This window comes from Desmodus rotundus, chromosome 7, assembly GCF_022682495.2.
Source record: "Desmodus rotundus isolate HL8 chromosome 7, HLdesRot8A.1, whole genome shotgun sequence".
Taxonomy (NCBI): domain Eukaryota; kingdom Metazoa; phylum Chordata; class Mammalia; order Chiroptera; family Phyllostomidae; genus Desmodus; species Desmodus rotundus.
This window is the reverse complement of record NC_071393.1, coordinates 11350102-11367246: the sequence shown is the minus strand read 5'-3', so window position 1 is coordinate 11367246 and position 17145 is coordinate 11350102. Positions and strand designations below refer to the sequence as shown.

Below are 17145 nucleotides of genomic sequence, written 5' to 3'. Positions count from 1 at the left end.
CATCCAGAACTCAGGGTTGTTGGTTCACTTTTTGTCCTTTTGTACTTTCTGAGGATGGACGCAGCAGTAATCTAGGGTAGGCGAGGCCTCCAGTCGAAGAGGGCAATGTCCCCCACCCCCAACCTGAAAAAAGAGAGTGAAAATCCCCTTCTGGTGCTGCGGCCCAAACAGCAGTGGGAAATAATCACTTTTCACAGGCTCCTTATCCGCAGCCAGGCCCCGCACCAGTTTAATCAGCGGTGCCAGTGCGACTTGAAGATTCCGGGGCTTGAGAGATCAGGAGAGGGGTTAAAGAAAATTACCCTCGCCTCCTCCATGCTAATGTAATCTCTAACCAGATCTGCCTAGCTGCAGCTCAAATTGCTTTTTAGATTAACATTTAATTATTAACAGGGTCCCCTGGAAGGCCTCGGGCTTGGAACAGGGATGGGGGAGGGCTTCTCCTCCAGCTGCCTCACAGAGAGACAGAATTGGGGGGAGAAGGAGGAGGGGAGAGTGGGGTCAGGAAGGGAGCAAGAAAGAAGACAGCAGGAAAGAAGGAGAGGACAGGGAGGCAGATGGAGTAAGAGACAGGGGTAGAGGCAGGGGAGGAAGAAAGAGACAGACAGTTCAACCTCTGGTTGTGGGGGAGGGACTGTGTACCCAGATTCTCCATGGCCTCCCAGGCAAAGGTCCCTCCGCCCTTCTGTGCTGGCCAAGGGCAGGCAAATCCTGCCTCTCAATGCTTTCGGAGGTTACGTGCTGGCCTGGCTCACGGTCGTAGGGATCAACCCAGAAAAGCAACCCTCTCAGGGCTACAGAGCCAGGCTCTGACCCCAGCTCTCCCAGGCTCCCAGTGCTTATTCCCCTCCCTGGGCCCTGGGCCTCCTGCCGCCACTTCAAATCCTTCCCTGCATGTGGGGGCAGGCTCTGTGGCCAGGCCAGGGTGAAGGGAAATGAGGCTTCAAGGACAGCAAGAGGGCTGGAGGCGAGAGCTGGGGGAGGGCTCCTGCCCCCTCCCATGAAGGCTGTAGGCCCAGGGAAGAGCAGGCATCTCATTTGCAGACTTTCAGGGAACTCAGAGTCCGAACGGACTACTCATCACTTTACATAACTGCTGGGTTTTTGCAGCTTCCTGCCTCATCCCCACTCAAGATTCTAAACACCCCAAGAACGGACTGCATCTAGAACCCCCTTGGTGTGCCAATGGGCCGGAGACCTAGCTCTGTGTCTTGAGTGATTGTGTCTTGCATGTCTTACACGGGATTGTGTGTGAAAACCAATTTGTAACATCCCCTCCTCCAGCATGGAAGTTCCTCGTATCATCGGCAGACCTGCTCCCCATTAAGATTCCGTGAGGGAACTGGAGACTGAGGCGCCGTGAGAGACAGGTCTCAAGGTCGCTCAGCCATTCAGAACCCCAGCGCTGGCCACTGACTGGCAGGTGTCACCCTGAGGCCTCTGGGGCCAGCCTATCTCTCTGAATTTCTAGTCTCATTGGATGCTGGGAAGGGCCTGGCATGGCCTTCCTCTCCAAGCCACAGCCAGTCTTCGGCCTTGAGTGGAACCACGGAGGCCCCAGTGAGCAATACCGGGGAGGGAGGAAGGATGGGGATTGGAAGTGTAACGGTCCTTGGCCTTCCTGGGATCACAGCCTCACCCTGCTACAGGGCCAGCCCAGCCTGGCAAGGGGCAGGCTGCTGATCTCTCGGGTGCACCAGGGAAAGAGCTGCACACCTGCCACTTCCAGGAAATATTGGCGGGTGAGGGAGAGGCCAGGGAAGTCCATTTTTTAAAGATCTTATGTATTTATTTTTTAGAGAGAGGAGAAGGGAGGGAGGGAGAGAGGGAGAGAAACATGAATCGGTTGCCTCTCGCATGTGCCCTGACCAGGGACTAAACCTGCAACCCAGGCGTGTGCCCTGACCAGGAAGCAAACCGGCGGCCTTTCACCTTGCAGAACGATGCCCAACCAACTGAGCCACACTGGTCAGGGCAGCAAGTCCGTTTTTAATGGTCTAGATTTGGGAGTAGGAAGCCAGTTCTGGTTGGATGTTCCCTTTTGGCAGGATACTCATTGATTTTCCTTCTCCCAGCTTCCTGTCTCATCCTCATTCAAGATTCTAAATCTCTCAAGGATGGATTGCATCTAAAACCCCCTTTGTGTGCATGGCACAGGGCTGGTCCCCAAAAGATGCTCAGGGAATGTTTGCTGCCTGCCTGAGTGAAGAATGAATGAATGAATGAATGAATGAATGAATGACAGCCACTTAAAGAGGCAGAGCCTAGGCTTTCTCCATCTCAAGTACTGTTCTGCCCAGCACGTTGCCCTCTGGGAATGTCCTCTGCTTATGGTGTAAGCGGCCCTCCTGGCCCTCCTCTCACCTCCTCCCTCTCTGTGATTCCAGCCCCTCCGAGAGTAGAATCAAAGTAGATTTGGGCATTGGGAAGCAGCAGGCCTTTGCTCCTGCTCCTTCCTGCCCAGCTGGCCAGGAGCTGGGGGCTGACAAGCCCCTCACCATCGTGGAGCCAGGGGTAGGGGCTGCACAGGGATGTGGGGCCAAAGGTGCAGGCTCTGATGGCGGTGACACCCTCGTCTCTGCCACCTCAAAGCTGTGTGAGCTTGTGCAGATTACTTCCCCTCTTTGGGACCATTTCCTAATCTGTAAAATGGGGCTAAAAACAGAAGCCACTGCAGAGGCTGCTAGGAAGCTGCGGTGAGGGCTAACAGACAGGATGCACGTGGGGTGCGGCGCAGGGACCGTCCAGGAAACGTGCACTGCTATTATTAGTGCTCATGCCGGTGCTGTTATTTCGGGTTCCCCCCTCCCACTGGCCGGGGGGTGGTCCCTGAAGCCCCCCTGCAGCCAGGCAGGCAGGAAGAGATGACAAAAGGCAGGCAGGGCCAAGGCCCCCAATTCCCCGTTCTTTTAATGAAAATAAAGGCCGCCTTTAGACATCCTCCTCCTATGCATTGTTCTGCCAAGGCAAGCAGCGTAGACTTAATACCTCTTTGGACTTGGAAAGTTCCTTCCATTCTCTCCCCTCCCCTGTCACATCTCCTTTATCTAAATCCTTAGCTATGAAAGGGCATATCGACACCTGGGGGCGTTATCTGGTGCAGGCGACCTTTTCCTAGGGGTGCCTCGGAGATAAGGCCTCTTATCAGCCCCCACGTCAGGGCTGGTGCCAAAGCAGTCTAATCATTGAGGCTTGCGACATTTTCCCCTCCCCCCACCCTTTTTTTATTATTAAAGTCACAAAAGACCTTGGGCTTATAAGCAGCCCGATTTGCAGATCAGGTTTCAAAATGAGCAGTGCTCCCGGGATGGTCCGTGGCTTGGGGGATAGTGAGTACGGGTGGGGGCTCTGGGGGGGCTGGCTTTCTGCAGATGGGAAGATAGTGCGTGTTTTAGGCACCTGGCCCAGTCCTGTCCCCAGCTTGCTGTGTGAGCTTGTGCAGGGTGCTTGGCTTCTCTGGGCCTCATTCCTTCATCTGACAATAACCAATTCTTTGGTTCAGCCATTCATTCAACACCTGCTTATTAAATGGTTACTCTTTGCCAGGCACTGGGGAGAAAGAAATAAGACATGGTCCTTGCCCCTGAGAAACTCAGAGTCTCGTGGAGAGAGACAGACATGAAAATTGGAAGTTAATTTTTTTAAAGGTTTTATTTATTTTTAGAGAGGGGAAGGGAGGGAGAAAGAGAGAGAGAAACATCAATGTGTGGTTCCCTCTCTTGCACCCTCACTGGGGACCCAGCCTGCAACCCAGGCATGTGCCCTAGACTGGGGATCGAACTGGCGACCCTTTGGTTCGCAGGCTGGCGCTCCGTCCACTGAGCCACACCAGCCAGGGCAAATTGGCAGTGATACCTCAGTGTGATTAGGGCTGTGAGGGGGGAGACCCAGAGCAGGAGCGCCAGACAAGTTAAAGTGGATTGGGGTGGCAGCGCTGTAGGCAGAGGTGCAGCACAGGCGGGGGTCTGGAGGTGTGACGCAGCCAGGCTGCGGGGGAGGCGGGTTTAGGAGAGATAAGGGAGGTGGGTCACAGGGCCTTGTGGGCCAGGCAGTGAGGGGCAGGCTCTACTCTGAGGCCAGAAGAAAGTGTTAAGACCAGGGAGACGGACCTTAGTCTTGGTTGTAGATGATGGGGATGATGTGGAAGCTGGGGCAGTGGTCCACTCCTCCATGCATGGCTGGCCCCTGCCCCCCTCTGCACTGCACCCCACCTGCCCCAGCCAGAGGGCAAACGGTTCCTGGGAGAATGGGCAGTGAGTTAGGGGAATGGGGGGAGGGGGAGGGATGCAGAAGGAAATCCCCCGTCTCCAGTGACCACAGCCTCTCAGGTCACAGGGCACTGCCTGCTGAGGCTCCAGAAGCTAGGGATGCATCCAGGCAGCTGCCTCGGACAGCTAGGCCAGGGCCTCCAGGGAATCCGCTGTGGTCCCAAGGTGGGGCAGGTGACCTCTCGGCTCCCAGGACTTCCCGGGCACCACCATCACGGCACTCTGAAATCTGGAGCCCATGGGGAGGGCGGACGAGGGTATCTGGAGAGACCCCAGGATAGGCAGCCTGCCCTCCCCAGCTAGCAATGGTAGTCCCCAGCCTGCCCCTTTCCACTGCAAAGCGTGCTGGGATACGTGGCCCCTGGGGCCTTGTGAGGTGGAGGCTGGAAAGGGGCTGGGCTTCTGGGCCCCCGGCACCCTATAAAATCCCAGAGTTGAGGCAGAGCTCCAGAGATGGAGCTGGGCATGGGCAGGGACCTGGAGGAGAATGCCCTGGGTGGGGTCACGGAGCCAGTTTATAAGAGAGGGGCCGTAGCTTCCCTGGGGTCACACCATGGGCACTGGCTGTGGGAGGTTTCCTCAGCTCACAAGGTCATGGCCTCCCTCTTCTCTGGCCCAGTGCTGCCCTGGCTGTGGGCCACAGAGTAGCCCAGGGGTGAGAGGGCAGGCTCACCCAGCCTCCGCTTGCTGGGTGGCCCTGGGCAGGGTGCTGCTTCTTTCTGGCTCGGGCTTCCCCATCTGTGGAGGGAGAAGCTTGGGCCCTGCAGCCAGCTGGCCTTCTCCAGGCCTCCCCTCTGTCCCCCAAACCCTTCATCAGAGCGGCAAGAGGTGGGCACTACTCTGGGCTGGAGTGCGGGAGAGGCCAGGCTGCATGCGGGGTGGCCACCGGCCTCTCACCTTCCAGGTGTGTGCACAGTTGTGTGTGTTTGTGGACTACACATGCGTGAGGGGGCAGAGGGCATGGAGGGGCGTGTCACGTGCTGTGGGTGAGGGTTCGACAGCAGTGTGCCCTTCTGCAGGAAGACACACTCACTGTGTGAGCACAGCTGCGTGTGGACCAGGTCTGAACGGCCCCGGGTGTCCAAGCGGGGCAGGGCGTGCATACGTGTGGGGACAGGTGTGTCCCAAAGGGCCCCAAGGAGGCCCGCTCCCGCCGCCCGCTCCCATCCCAGTCCCCCAGGAGCTGCAGTCAAGGGCTTTCATCTCTGCAATAAGCCCACTTCACTCCCTTTTTAAACTGCATAATTTCTGCCTGATTGTAATGGCATATTTTAAAATTACCAGAAATCAAAGCCGGGAAGTGGATACTGCAGCTTTTATTGCGTTGCTGCGTTAAGGCTGGCGATTGGGGGGCGGGGGAGGATGAGAACCACCTACCCTCCCCCAACCCATCCCCTACTTTCTCTCTCTTTTTTTTTTTTTTTGAGACAGTAATAGGAGAAAATTGGTTTTGAAACTGAATAAAAGTCCCTTTCAGTGTAAATCATTTCTTTCAGGGTACCTTTGCTGAAAGTAAAATAGAGCGTAATGAAAGGTAGCTACGTGATTGTCTTTCATTTACCGAGGGGCCGGGGCAGACAGGAGGCTGCAACCGTCTCCGGGAAATACAAGACTGGAATAATTGCGCCGTAACAAGGAGCTTGTTGTGAAATTAGTATCTTAAGAAAGTAGTGAAAAAAGGCCTTTCCTCATGAATACTTCATTATTAGAAGAAAGCAGCAGAATTTAGGGCTCCAGACACCTGTTTAGTATTAAATAACTTCCTTTTCTTCCCCTTAAACACCCCCCCAAACACACACACACACACACACACACACTCACTCTTTCTTCTCTTTCGTTTTTAAAACCAGCATGAGGACTGAGCTGGCCCAGCTGGGCTGCTGAGGACTCAGGTCGTGGGAGTGGGGTGGGGTTAGGAGGTGGTGGGGACAGGGCACTGGGGAGGGATGGACATTGGGGGTGTCTGGGGTTCAGCTCTCACCTGGGCCTGCCATCTCCTTCCTGGGGATAGAGGAAGGGAGGGGCCTGGCAGAGAAGTCCCCACCCTCTCCCCATGGCCTCCAGGCCAGTCCCACGTGTGTCACCCCGCCCCTCAGGGACTTAGGGTTCCCAGGAAAGGGGATTTGGTGAACACTGGGCATCTGACTCGGAGTGAGCCAGCAGATGCGGTCCTGTCTGGAGTCACATCTGAACTGCCACCTGAGGAGACCTCTGCCTGGCCTGGGCAGCCCTGTCCTTTCTGTTTGGGGGAGGGAGCTCAGGCAGGAAGCCGTGGTGGCCCTGAGGGCCTTGGCTCAGGGCTCAGTCTGAGATCAAGCCAGGCTCAGCATGGGTCAGGGTTGGAGCCACCCTGGACATCTTCCCTCCAGGGGCTCTGTGAGAATCCCCCAGACGGGGGGCAGACCAACTTCAATAAACTACAGCACCGAGTAGCCACTGGCAGTCCCAGGGCACCCCTCCCTGCGGGTTCCAAAGGTGACTGGGTGAGGTCTTGGTCCTGGATGGGCTCAGGGCTGAAGCGGGTGTGTATGCAGATCCGGTCCCAGGTGGTTGCAAAGGAGCTGGAAGGGTAGCCTGCAGGAACATGGAGCAGGGGAATTGGGAGGATCTGAGAGGCCTGAGGGCATCGGGGTGGCCCCTTGGATGGGACGACCCGCACTCTGAGCAGGGCTGGGCGTGTCTGAGCAGTCAGTTCTGGCCCCATCACGGTGGAAGCCCATCACCCAGGAGACCCAGAATCTTTTCCTGCCCTGAGGCCACAGCCTTGATGCCCCCAGACCTGAGTTGTTGGTCTGTCTGATGAGGGAGGAAGAGTATCTGCTTTGAAAGTCTCTGATGTTCTTTGGGTACTGGGAGGCTGCCGGCACTGATGCCCAGCAGAGAGAGGTGGGAGGCGGGCACGGAACAGCTCATGTGACGAATACTCATCTCCCTCCCCACAGGGACCCTGCTGCCCAGCGTGCTGCGCCTCGGGCCCCCAGCTTAGCCATGCTGGCCTGTCTGCAGAGGACCCAGAACCCACCGGGCCAACACCTGGCCTGCCCGAGCAAGAGCCTGGAGCTGCGCAAGTGTGAGTGGGCACCCTCACCCTGCACGACACCCTCCGTGCCCTCCCAGTCCCCTCCGCCTCATCCCTTCTCTCCTACTCTGAGTCCACAGGGCTTGCTTTCTGATTTGGGGCACACCAAGCCTTTCCCATCTCAGGCCTCTGCAGGGCAGGCCCGGGCAGGGGATGCCATCCACACCCAGCATGTCCACCCGCCTGACCCTGTCTCAAACTGAGTGCCTCTAGGCCTTTGCCCGTGTCGTGCTGCCTCCCTCAAGTCCCGCCCCTACAACAGCACCAGTCCCTTTAGCCAACTCCCACCAGGTGTGACAACCCTCCTAGCTGCCATGTCTGACCACGGCCAGCACCACGGCCCCAACCCCAGCCCCCCTTGTGACCCCACCAGGGGCCATGTCTGGCTCGCTCACCACCGTTTTCCTGCCTTAGCAGAGAGTGGGATTACGTGGAAGCGAATGGTCCCGAACAGGACCCCCAGCTCTGGGCCTGGTTTGCTGCATGACCTCGGGCGTGTCCTTTCCCTCTCTGGGCCTTGCTTTTTCAGTGTGTCAAATGAGGGAGCTAGGCTTGGTACTTCTAGGCATTTTAATTATTGCAGCATTATAATACATTTAAAAAAAAATTTAACAGCTTCATTGAGATGTGACTCATGTACCAAATGGTCCACCCACTTGCCGTGTACAACTCGGTGTGTTTTTAGTGTGTTCAGAGTTTCGCACGCGTCAGCACAGTGAGTTTTAGCGCACGTCACCACTCCGAGAAGAAACCCCTTCTGAACCACTAGCAGTTGCTCCCTGCCCCGCCTGCCCCCTTCTGCCTCTGCAGTTCCCCGGTCCTGGGCTTTCCCAAGGAGGGAATCAAGCAACACAGGGCCTTCTGCGACTGGCTTCTTTCACTCGGCACGATGTTTTCAAGATTCATCCGTGTCGTGGCACGCGTGTAACACATTTTAACATTTGCTGCTGCATGTTGTCCCTTATTATTATTCACCATCCCCCCAGGCAGAATTTCCTTGGCTTTTTTCTCCATTTTTCTGTCTGGACTGTGGAATCAATTTATCTAGGTAAGAGCAAAAGTCCTATTTGTGTTTTTACTAGGACCGCATTAAGTTTATAAATTAATATAGGAAGAAATGGCATTTTTATGATGATGTCTTTCCATCCAGGAATGCGATGTACACCTTTCCGTGCGTTCCGACGTTCTCACGCATCCCTTGGGAATGCTTTAATACTTGCATCATTTAGATCTTACACAGTTTTCGAGTTTACTTCCGAACAGTTAACCTTTTTTGGCAAGTCTTTTCTTTCATAAATGGAGTTTATTTATATAAAGGCTATTAACTCCTGCTATCTCACCGAACTCTTGTGTTTGAAATGGTTTTTTAATTCAGTCTCTTAGGGTTTCCAGTTTACTATTCTATCATTTGCAAACGATAATTTTACTTCCTACTTGGGAAGTTTTATACCTTAATTTCTTTGTCTTGTTTAATATTGTTGGCTACTATCCCTGGAACAATGAAAAATAATAATAGTCATAACAGACATTCTTGCTTTGTCCCTGACTTTGAACGAGAAGCTTCTGAGATTTCCCCATTAGCAAAATGCTGGATTGGGGGCAAATATTTTATCATAAATACATGTCCATCTATTCTTACTTTATTAAGAATTTTAAAAATCAAGGAAGTTGAAGTTTACCAAATGACTTTTCAGAGTCTGTGAAGATGGGTTTTTCCTTTAATCTATTAATGTGAAGAAGAAGAATACAGATTTCTGAATGTTGAACCGGCCTTGCATTCCTGTTGAAGCCGACTTGTTCAGGGTGACTATTTCTTTATCACATACGACTGAGGGATTGGGATGGCTCTTTTACTTAGGAATTTTGCCTCGGTTTTGTCAATAGAGTAGTCTTTAGTTTTCTTTTTTTTGGAACAATGTTTTATTGAGTTTTGCTATATGTATTATGCTTATTTCATGAAGAAAACAGAGAATTTCCTTCTTTCTCTATGCTTTGTATCAGTTTAACTAGGAATGGATTATCTGTTCTTTAAAGATTGGTTGATCCTCCATCAAACTGTCTGGACTAGTGCATTTATTTGGTGGGGGGGAGCTCTTCGGTAATATCTTTCTTCTGTAATACTTTATTTGTTTTAATTGTTCTGCTTCTTGGATGAGTTTGATAAATTATATTTCTCTAGAAAAGTATTCATTTCATCCAGGTCTTGAAATTTATTTGCATGAGGCTGAACAAAACAATTTACAATTCTTTTAATGATTAATTCACCCTTATTTCTTAGATTGTGTATTCTATAGTTTCCCCCCCCATTTTTCCTGATTGTTAGTTAGCTGATGAGGTAATCCATTCCCTTGTCCCAAAGATCCATATTTAGGATTTATTAGTAATTGCCCATTTTTGGTTTCTAATTCATTCATTTATGCCTTTATCTTTATTAAAATCTTCCTACTTTCCTTGTGGGTTTTTTTTTCAATTTCTTGAGTTAGAGGCTTAAGTCTTTATATTGATAAAGAAGAAACAAGGGAAAATTAAGGCTATGAATTCTCTGACCACTGCTTTAGCTATATCCTATAGGTTCTAATATGTAGCATTTTTATTATCATTTTTCCTAGATATTTTGTAACTTCAACTTTGATTTCTTCTTTGACCCAAGGCTCATTTGATTCCGCCGCTGCACCCAGGTCGTAGGTGCTTTCGTGTTTTGTTTTTCTCCTCGCTCTATTGCATGTGGTCAAAAGCTCGTCTATGACTTCTACATTTTTGGATTTTATCGACATTTTCTTTGTGGTCATATTTTGTGAGGTTTTGAAATTTTGATTTATTTATTTAAGAAAGAGGAAGGGAGAGAGAGAGAAGATCTGTTGTCCCACTTCACTTATGCATTCTCTGGTTGATTCTCACGGGTACCCTGACCGAGGATCAAACACTCAACCTTGGTGCTCCGGAAAAATGCTCTAACACCTGAGCTACCCGGCCAGGGCCCGTGTTTTTGTGAGTTTTGAGACTTTTTTACAGGGACTTGAAAAGAAGTTGGGGCTCTGTTTTTAGGATTCGGAGTTTGGTGTATACCAATTATATCCACCTCATTAATTAATGCTAGTTAGGTCTTCTAGAGCCGCACTTACCTGTTGTGGAAAGAGCAGTGAATTGGATGCCCGCTGCTGATGGGTTCCAGGCTGGTTCTTCTTGTGCTGTCACAGCTTTGCCCTTACGAGTGGCGGTGCAGTGGTATTACTCACCATATAGCTGTTAACACCGTAAATCTTCATCGTGACTTGCAGCTTTCTTTACTATACGTGACACTGTGGGGGCAGATTCAATTTTATCTGTTAAGATAGTAACCTCTGGCCCTGGCTGGCAGTGAGTTGAGCGCAGGCTGTGAACCAAAGGGTCGTCAGCTCGTTTCCCAGTCAGGGCACATGCCTGGGTTATGGTCCAGGTCTGCAGTGGGGGCCATGTGAGAGGCAACCACACATTGAGGTTTCTCTCCCTCACTTTCTCCTTCCCTTCCCTTCTCTCTAAAAATAAACAAATACAATCTTCAAAAAACAAAAAAGATAGTGGCCTCTGCTCTTTTAATTCACGGTTTTCTTGAAACCTTGGCCAATCTTTTTATTTCAGCCTTTCTGAATGACTTTGTTTAGATGTGACTCATACAGTTATAGAGCTGTATTAAGCTTTGCGATTCAACCTGAATGCCTTTTAACATTTTTTGGAGAGCTTAGCCCATTTACATTAATTGATATGACAGATGTCTCATCTTAGCTCATTTTGTGCTTTGCTGTGATTGCTTTTAAAAGTCTTTCGCTCTGTGATCTGTGTTCTCTGCTTTGTTTGGTGCATCTACTAATCATGAGAAAGGCTGGTGTTTTTGTTCTAGTGGCGTAACTTTAAATGATACCCGAATTTCCCCTTTCTTTTGGATACTATCTATTACTTTCCCCAAGGTGAACGAAACAATGAAATTAGCGTCCAGTTGACGCCGGAACAGCACGGGTTTGAACCGTGTGGTTCCACCTATGTGTGGATTTTTAAAAAGAAATACATTCAGTACCACGAATGTATTTTCTCTTCCTTAGGATTTTCTCGGTAACACTTCCTTTTCTCTGGCTGGCTTTATTGTGAGAACACAGTATACCATACAAAGATGTTAATCAACTGTTCATATTGTCGGTAAGGCTTCCAGTCTGCAGCGGGCAACTGGGTAGTTCAGTTTGGGGGAGTCAAAAGTTTTGTGTGGATTTTTGACTGTGGGGGGGTCGGCACCCCTAACCCCCGCGTTGTTTAGGGGTCAGCTTTCTTTTTCTTTCTACAGCATGTCCTTGGAGTTCACGTTGCCCCTTTAAACCTCTGTTACCTGACATTGGCTTCAGGGATGTCCTTTGATCCCAGCTGTTAAAGACGAGGACATCTATGTTCTTACACACCTGTCCCCTTTTCCCATCCCTTCTGTTATCAGGGATGCCATTACTCCATTCCCGGGGCTCGTAATGTTTGCATCTGGCTACAGCACCCCCTCCCCTGTTGTTTGAATCTCGGCCTCCCGGTAAACAGGGTCAGTTCTCACTACCAGCTCTCTCGCCTCCCTTCCCATCGTGGGAACCCAGTCCCTCTGGCCTACGATGGAAACCCTCCCGCGAACAGCGCCCCTGGCGTTCCACACGCTCGGGGCTGTCGTTGCCTTTCTACTTGAGAGAGTAAAAAACTATCCCTGGGCCACTTTGCTTTCTTGAGGGTTTTCGTCGACCTCGTTCTGTTCTCGTGTGGAACGTCGCCGTGGAGCAACCGAAGCCGGGTTTTCCCTCCTTTCTGTTTCGCGTTGGTCTCTCCGGGTCTTTCATGCCCTTACTTTACTCATGTGTATCCTGGGGCTGACCACTCAAGTCCGTTTTTCCCGGGGCTTGCATTGTTTCATTTTCTACCTTTTGGGGGCCCCAGTCAAGCACAGACTGGCTTGGGCCCACCTTCCCTATGGATCCTCTTCTGATGAAGCCTTTCTGAGTGTCTTCTCGTTTTGCTCATGCTTGTCCCCTTGCACTCACTCCTTTCCCCCTTTTGCTTATACAGTAAGATTTTTCCCCAACTCATATCTTTGCTTTGTGTTTTTGCTTCATAGAAACAATTGTTACTACATTTTTTTTTCCTTCACAGTGAAATATGTAGCCATAATCTTCACCTCTTCCGTGGCCAGATTTTTCTGATGGGAAATATGTGTGTGTTTGGGGTTTTTTTTGCTAATCATCACTTTCCTTATGCTTTGCCTTTCCCCGCTTTCCTTATGTATTTTGATTAGGTCCTAGGCTGGCTCAATTTTGATTATTTGTCTCTGGAGGGGGGTGAGTTTTTCCCAGCCCAGCCATTTCCCTCTAGAACTGCCTCAGAGACAAGCAGGTCCCTACAAATATGCCGTGTGTGTGTGATTTCTTGTTTAGCTCTATCTCCTCTGCTCTTCAGAACCAAGTAGGGAAGCTCTGTCGGCAGCCGCTGCACCTCTGGTTTCAGGGCCACAAAGACGGGGTGTGGATTTTACACCTCGGGGCATGTCCCTCATGTTTGGAAAGTGTGCTCCACTGGCCCTTTCTGAAACCCACCAGGGCGGCACCTTCCCTTTGCTTCCTCCCTCCGCCCCCCGGGCCTCAGCTGCTTTGGACGTCACTGCCTGTCCTGTGTGTGTGTTTGTCCAGGGAGTTAGCCATCTCCTAGTTTTGCAAAAATGGAACTGGTGTTTTTATTCCATGTTGCTTTCAGGATGTTTCCCGGAAGCGGGGCTGGGGGCGTGGTCTTCTGTTGGTGTTCTTTCAGGGACAAGGGTTTAGAGAAATTTGACCTCTGCCTCGTCAAAAACAGAACGATACCTGGTCATCTGGGAGGGCTGTCGGTTTCAAGAAAAAGTGCCCCTTCGCTCCTGGATGTGACCTCCAGGGCCACCAGCTCATTATAGCCTTTTCTATAAAATTATGGACTTCACTGTCCCTGGCACCCACCTCAGAAAGCGCAGAATTCACAGTAAGAAACAACTCCCTTTCCCAGAGGGAACCAGTGTGTGAGCAGTTCCTTACATGCCCTCCTGGGAAGCACGTGCCTGTGGAGGGGCAGGAAATACTTCCGCGGAAACACTCATTCCCCTGTGCTCTCCTCAGCTGCTCGCCTTTCCCCACCCTGCCTGCCTTAGAGATGATGCCCCTGAGGGGAAGGGGCCTCATTCATTGTTTCCATTGCACAGCCAAGGATGCTAACATTGTTACCTTCCTGTTGATGGACTTGAGGTTGTTTCTAGTCTCTTGCTGTAATGAACATCTGCGTACATCTGTGTATACCCGTCCATTCCAGAATGGATAAGATCTGTGCTCGCAAGATCTGTGCAGTTTTACCTTTGGTTGCTGCTGTCCAGCTGCCCGGGCCCCCTGCCTGGCCCTCTGCTGCCGGCTGGCTGGGGGCAGGGCCTGGCATGATGACCTGAGCTGATCCGTCCTGATCCAAGGCTGGGACCAGGGAGTGTGGAGGCCCCCGAGGACGTCCTGCTTCCCCGCCCACTCAGACCCTGTGGCATCTGTGCACTTATTGGAAAAGACACGGGCTCTGCCTGTAATTGAAGAGCACAGGAAAGAGAGAGGCAGGAAGGGAGATAAGCAAATTGAATTGGGTGCCCCGCCGCCAGTCAAGGCCTGGACAATCGGCAGCAGAGGTTCCTGCCCTTCCCGCCTGAGCAGGATCTTGGGCAATCAGGCCTTAGGCCCACCCTCCCGTCCCTGCGGCTCCCCAGGCAGAACTGGGACAGGAAGATCTGGCCCCAAGTCCTACGACCAGACCTTGAGCTGTGCTGTTTCTCCCCAAAGGAGAAAGGTCTGGACTGGGCCATGTGCAGTGTGACCTTGGACGAGTCGGTCAGCCTCTTACTGAGGGCCTGTGTCCCTCCTCCTGTAAAGCCAAGGGGCAGATCGGATGGACCTCAGAAGCCGGAAGCTCTGACCATCTGTGAGGACCATGTCAAAAGTCCAGTGAGGGGAAGATGTGACCAGTCTGAAGACCCCTCCCTCCTCCTCCTATAAAACAGGTCAGAGCAGCCAGACCGCACAGGGCTGCATGAGGACTGGCCACCACAGACACCCTGAACTTGACCAGCAATGGCTGCAGCTCACCTGTCCAGGATGTGAGGTCAGGCAGGCGGAGGAGCTTGGGTGGCTGGCAGAGGAGCTTGGGTGGCTGGCAGGTGTAGCCTGCTGCAGGTGCCTGGGAAGAAAGGAAGGAGGAATGAATGATGTGGGGGAGAGAGAATCCGTTCTGTCCCTCCCCTGCCTCAGGCCTAAGGTCTTGGACTACTCCCACCCAGCCAGTCCCCAGGCTCCAAACAGGACCTGCCCACCCCTGGGACAGACACCTGTTTTTCTCAGCTGCTCAGGACCCGCTGATAAACGTTTGACTTCCTCCTCACGGTGTTGGTACACAGCTGTGAGTCACGCACTGCTGAAAGTTCAGGCTGTGCAGAGAGCCCCAGAGGGGCCCTGGGGGCAGGGCTGGGTGGCAGGCAGGGACCTGTCATCCAAGGAGGGCGGAGCTGAGGCAGCTATGGCAGGACCCCGACCTGGGCCTGCCCTGTGCTCTGGCACCTCGTGTGAGCAGTGCGGCCTCTCCCCGCCAGGCTGCCCCTCTGTCGGCAAGGGCAGCATGCCCACTCTGCCCTCCGCCCCCATGAGCCCCCAGGGCACAGGCCTGGGGTCAAGATGGCCTGGGGGTCAAATCCTGGCTGAGCCCTGCATGGGCCACGGGCATGGTCTTGGGCGAGTGAGGGACTGGCCCTCTTTGGGCCTCAGTTTCCCCTGCTGTCATGTGGAAATAAGAAGGAACAGAAGAGAATCCCCAAGGCCCAGTGGACTCAAGCACTTTATCTGCCCCCGACCCTTCCAGATGGTGGGAACACCCCTCCCCACACCCACGAGGGGGCAAGAGGTCCCCAACCCGTCTCTCCTGAGAAGCCCCGAAGGGCTGGCTAACCCAAGATCAGAGAGCCACTCTTCTCCCCAGCTCCCACCCCCCACCCCACCCCAACCCCAAAAGGCCAGGTCCACTGCCCCACCAGCATTCCTGCAGGTGCGGCCGCTTCCACGGACACTAATGAAACACGGAAGAAACAAAGCAATTTCAAATTCCAATAAAATTAAAAACAAACCTCTGGCCGCGCAGCAGATCCAATTATGTAGCTGTTGCCGAGCGCAGCCCTGGGGGACGGAAGGAAGGCCAGCTCCGCCCCTGCTGTGGGAGCTGAGCCGGGAGCGGACAGAGGCTCGGCCACGAAGGGCAGGGAGAGGGCAGGGGGCCGGGGGGGGGGGCGTTAGCCCCCCTTCACGATTTAACAAATACAAATAAGCTCTTAGCAAACTAGGAAGGCAGGTAACTCCCTTCATCCACTACAGCATAGCCAACCACAGTCCCCAACAAGCCAAGCTGAGGACCAATAAAATCAAGGGACGACGGAGACCCGCGTCCACGCCGCACAGAGGTCCTGGCCAGCTCAGGGAGACTGGGAACGTCCACAACAAGTCACAAGGCGTAGAGAGAAGCAGGACTCCCCGCGGAGAAACCCCAGGAGACTGAGAACTCAGCAAGATGGCAAACACAAGGCCCACGTACGCAGGCAAACATCTTCCTCTGCAACAGAAGTTGGCAAACTTTTTCTGCAAAGAGCCAATATTTTTGATCACTGGACTCCATTTCCTAGCACGTGTGCGCACACACAAAGGATGAGAGGGAGGATGTTCTGTGCTGTGCACAGAAGTAACCACCACCCCGCACTGCCCAGTCTGGCCCAGAAAGAGCTAGAAGGCAGGCAGCCAGCCTTTCCTATGCGCCTACTATATACCAAGCCTTCCAAAGTGCATCCTCTCATTTAATCTTCCCTCTATTCCCTGAGGGGAAGCCCAGGCCAGGAAGCTGCGGTCACTTCCCTGAGGTCCCCAGCTGGTAACTGGGGTACCTAGATTCACACCTAAAGTGGAAATCAAAGACCTGGGTCAGTGGGCTGGGGCTGGGGGCCCATCAGGGTGGTCGGCAGCCATCCTGCCCCTTGCCAACAGCTACACCTGCCCTGGCCTAGCACCTTGCCCTGCCCCTCCACCCCATCCGGAGTGGCCTCATTAGTGATTCTGCCGGTGCCACCAGCTAATTAGTGTCATGTTAATTGAGCATTCAAGAGGCTGCCACCTCCAAGGGCAGAGTTTGGGCTGCCAAGGGGAATGCAGATGTGGGCTGGGGGGCCAGACCCTGCACCCAGGGGCCCCTCGGTCCTGGAGCAGCCCTGGACACCTCTTCCCCCATCTCCACACAGACAACACCCACCGTGACTTCCTGAGCCTGAAGGGAGGGGCAGGAGGTAAAACCTAGGACAGCGTGGTAGAGATGGCACTTGCTAAATCCTACCATGAGCCTGGCATACTCTGAACTCTCCCCCCTCCTGTGGGAGAGCTACAGTCAGCCCCATGACTGGGGCCCACTGGTGAACCGCCTCCCCACGGGTTTGCCCAGTGGGTCAGTAGGCGCCCGCGTTCGGCTGCGTGGTGACTTAGGGTTGGCAGATAGCCACAGCAGGCACCTGGGGCCCACAGGGAACCCCGGAGTGTGGGACCAGGAATTCTGGGCTCGTGCTGCGCCCTGTCCCGCCCACCACCCTCACCTCCTGGAGGAGCAGGCACCACAGGCCTTCCTGTGCAGAGTATCACACGGACTGCCGCAGCCAAGACATGCCTGCCCTTCATCCCCTTACAGATGACAGACTGGGGGGCACGTTGGGGGCTGCCCAAGGTCCCC

General features: G+C 53.0%; 1 protein-coding gene and 1 long non-coding RNA gene across 4 annotated transcripts in view; one reads left to right on the top strand and one right to left on the bottom strand.

Moving 5' to 3' along the window:
• The window catches only part of FAM222A (family with sequence similarity 222 member A), a 47388-nt gene that overhangs the window by 22492 nt on the left and 7751 nt on the right, over positions 1-17145 (top strand). The window contains exon 2 of the mRNA XM_053928780.2: positions 7211-7338. Coding sequence (XP_053784755.1) covers positions 7257-7338 — 82 coding nt within the window. The 5' untranslated portion in view covers positions 7211-7256. The remainder of the gene's footprint in view (positions 1-7210; positions 7339-17145) is intronic.
• On the bottom strand, positions 5734-15585 carry LOC123480413 (uncharacterized). Of its 3 annotated transcripts, none has more exons than XR_008427383.1 (4): positions 15512-15585; positions 14484-14574; positions 10470-13927; positions 5734-6842 (listed from the first exon to the last, which is right to left on the bottom strand). It is a non-coding gene; the product is annotated as an uncharacterized lncRNA (long non-coding RNA). The 3 variants fall into 3 exon arrangements; XR_008427384.1 differs by lacking the exon at positions 5734-6842 and having other exon boundaries at positions 7721-10646; positions 13716-13927; XR_008427382.1 differs by lacking the exon at positions 5734-6842 and having other exon boundaries at positions 7721-13927.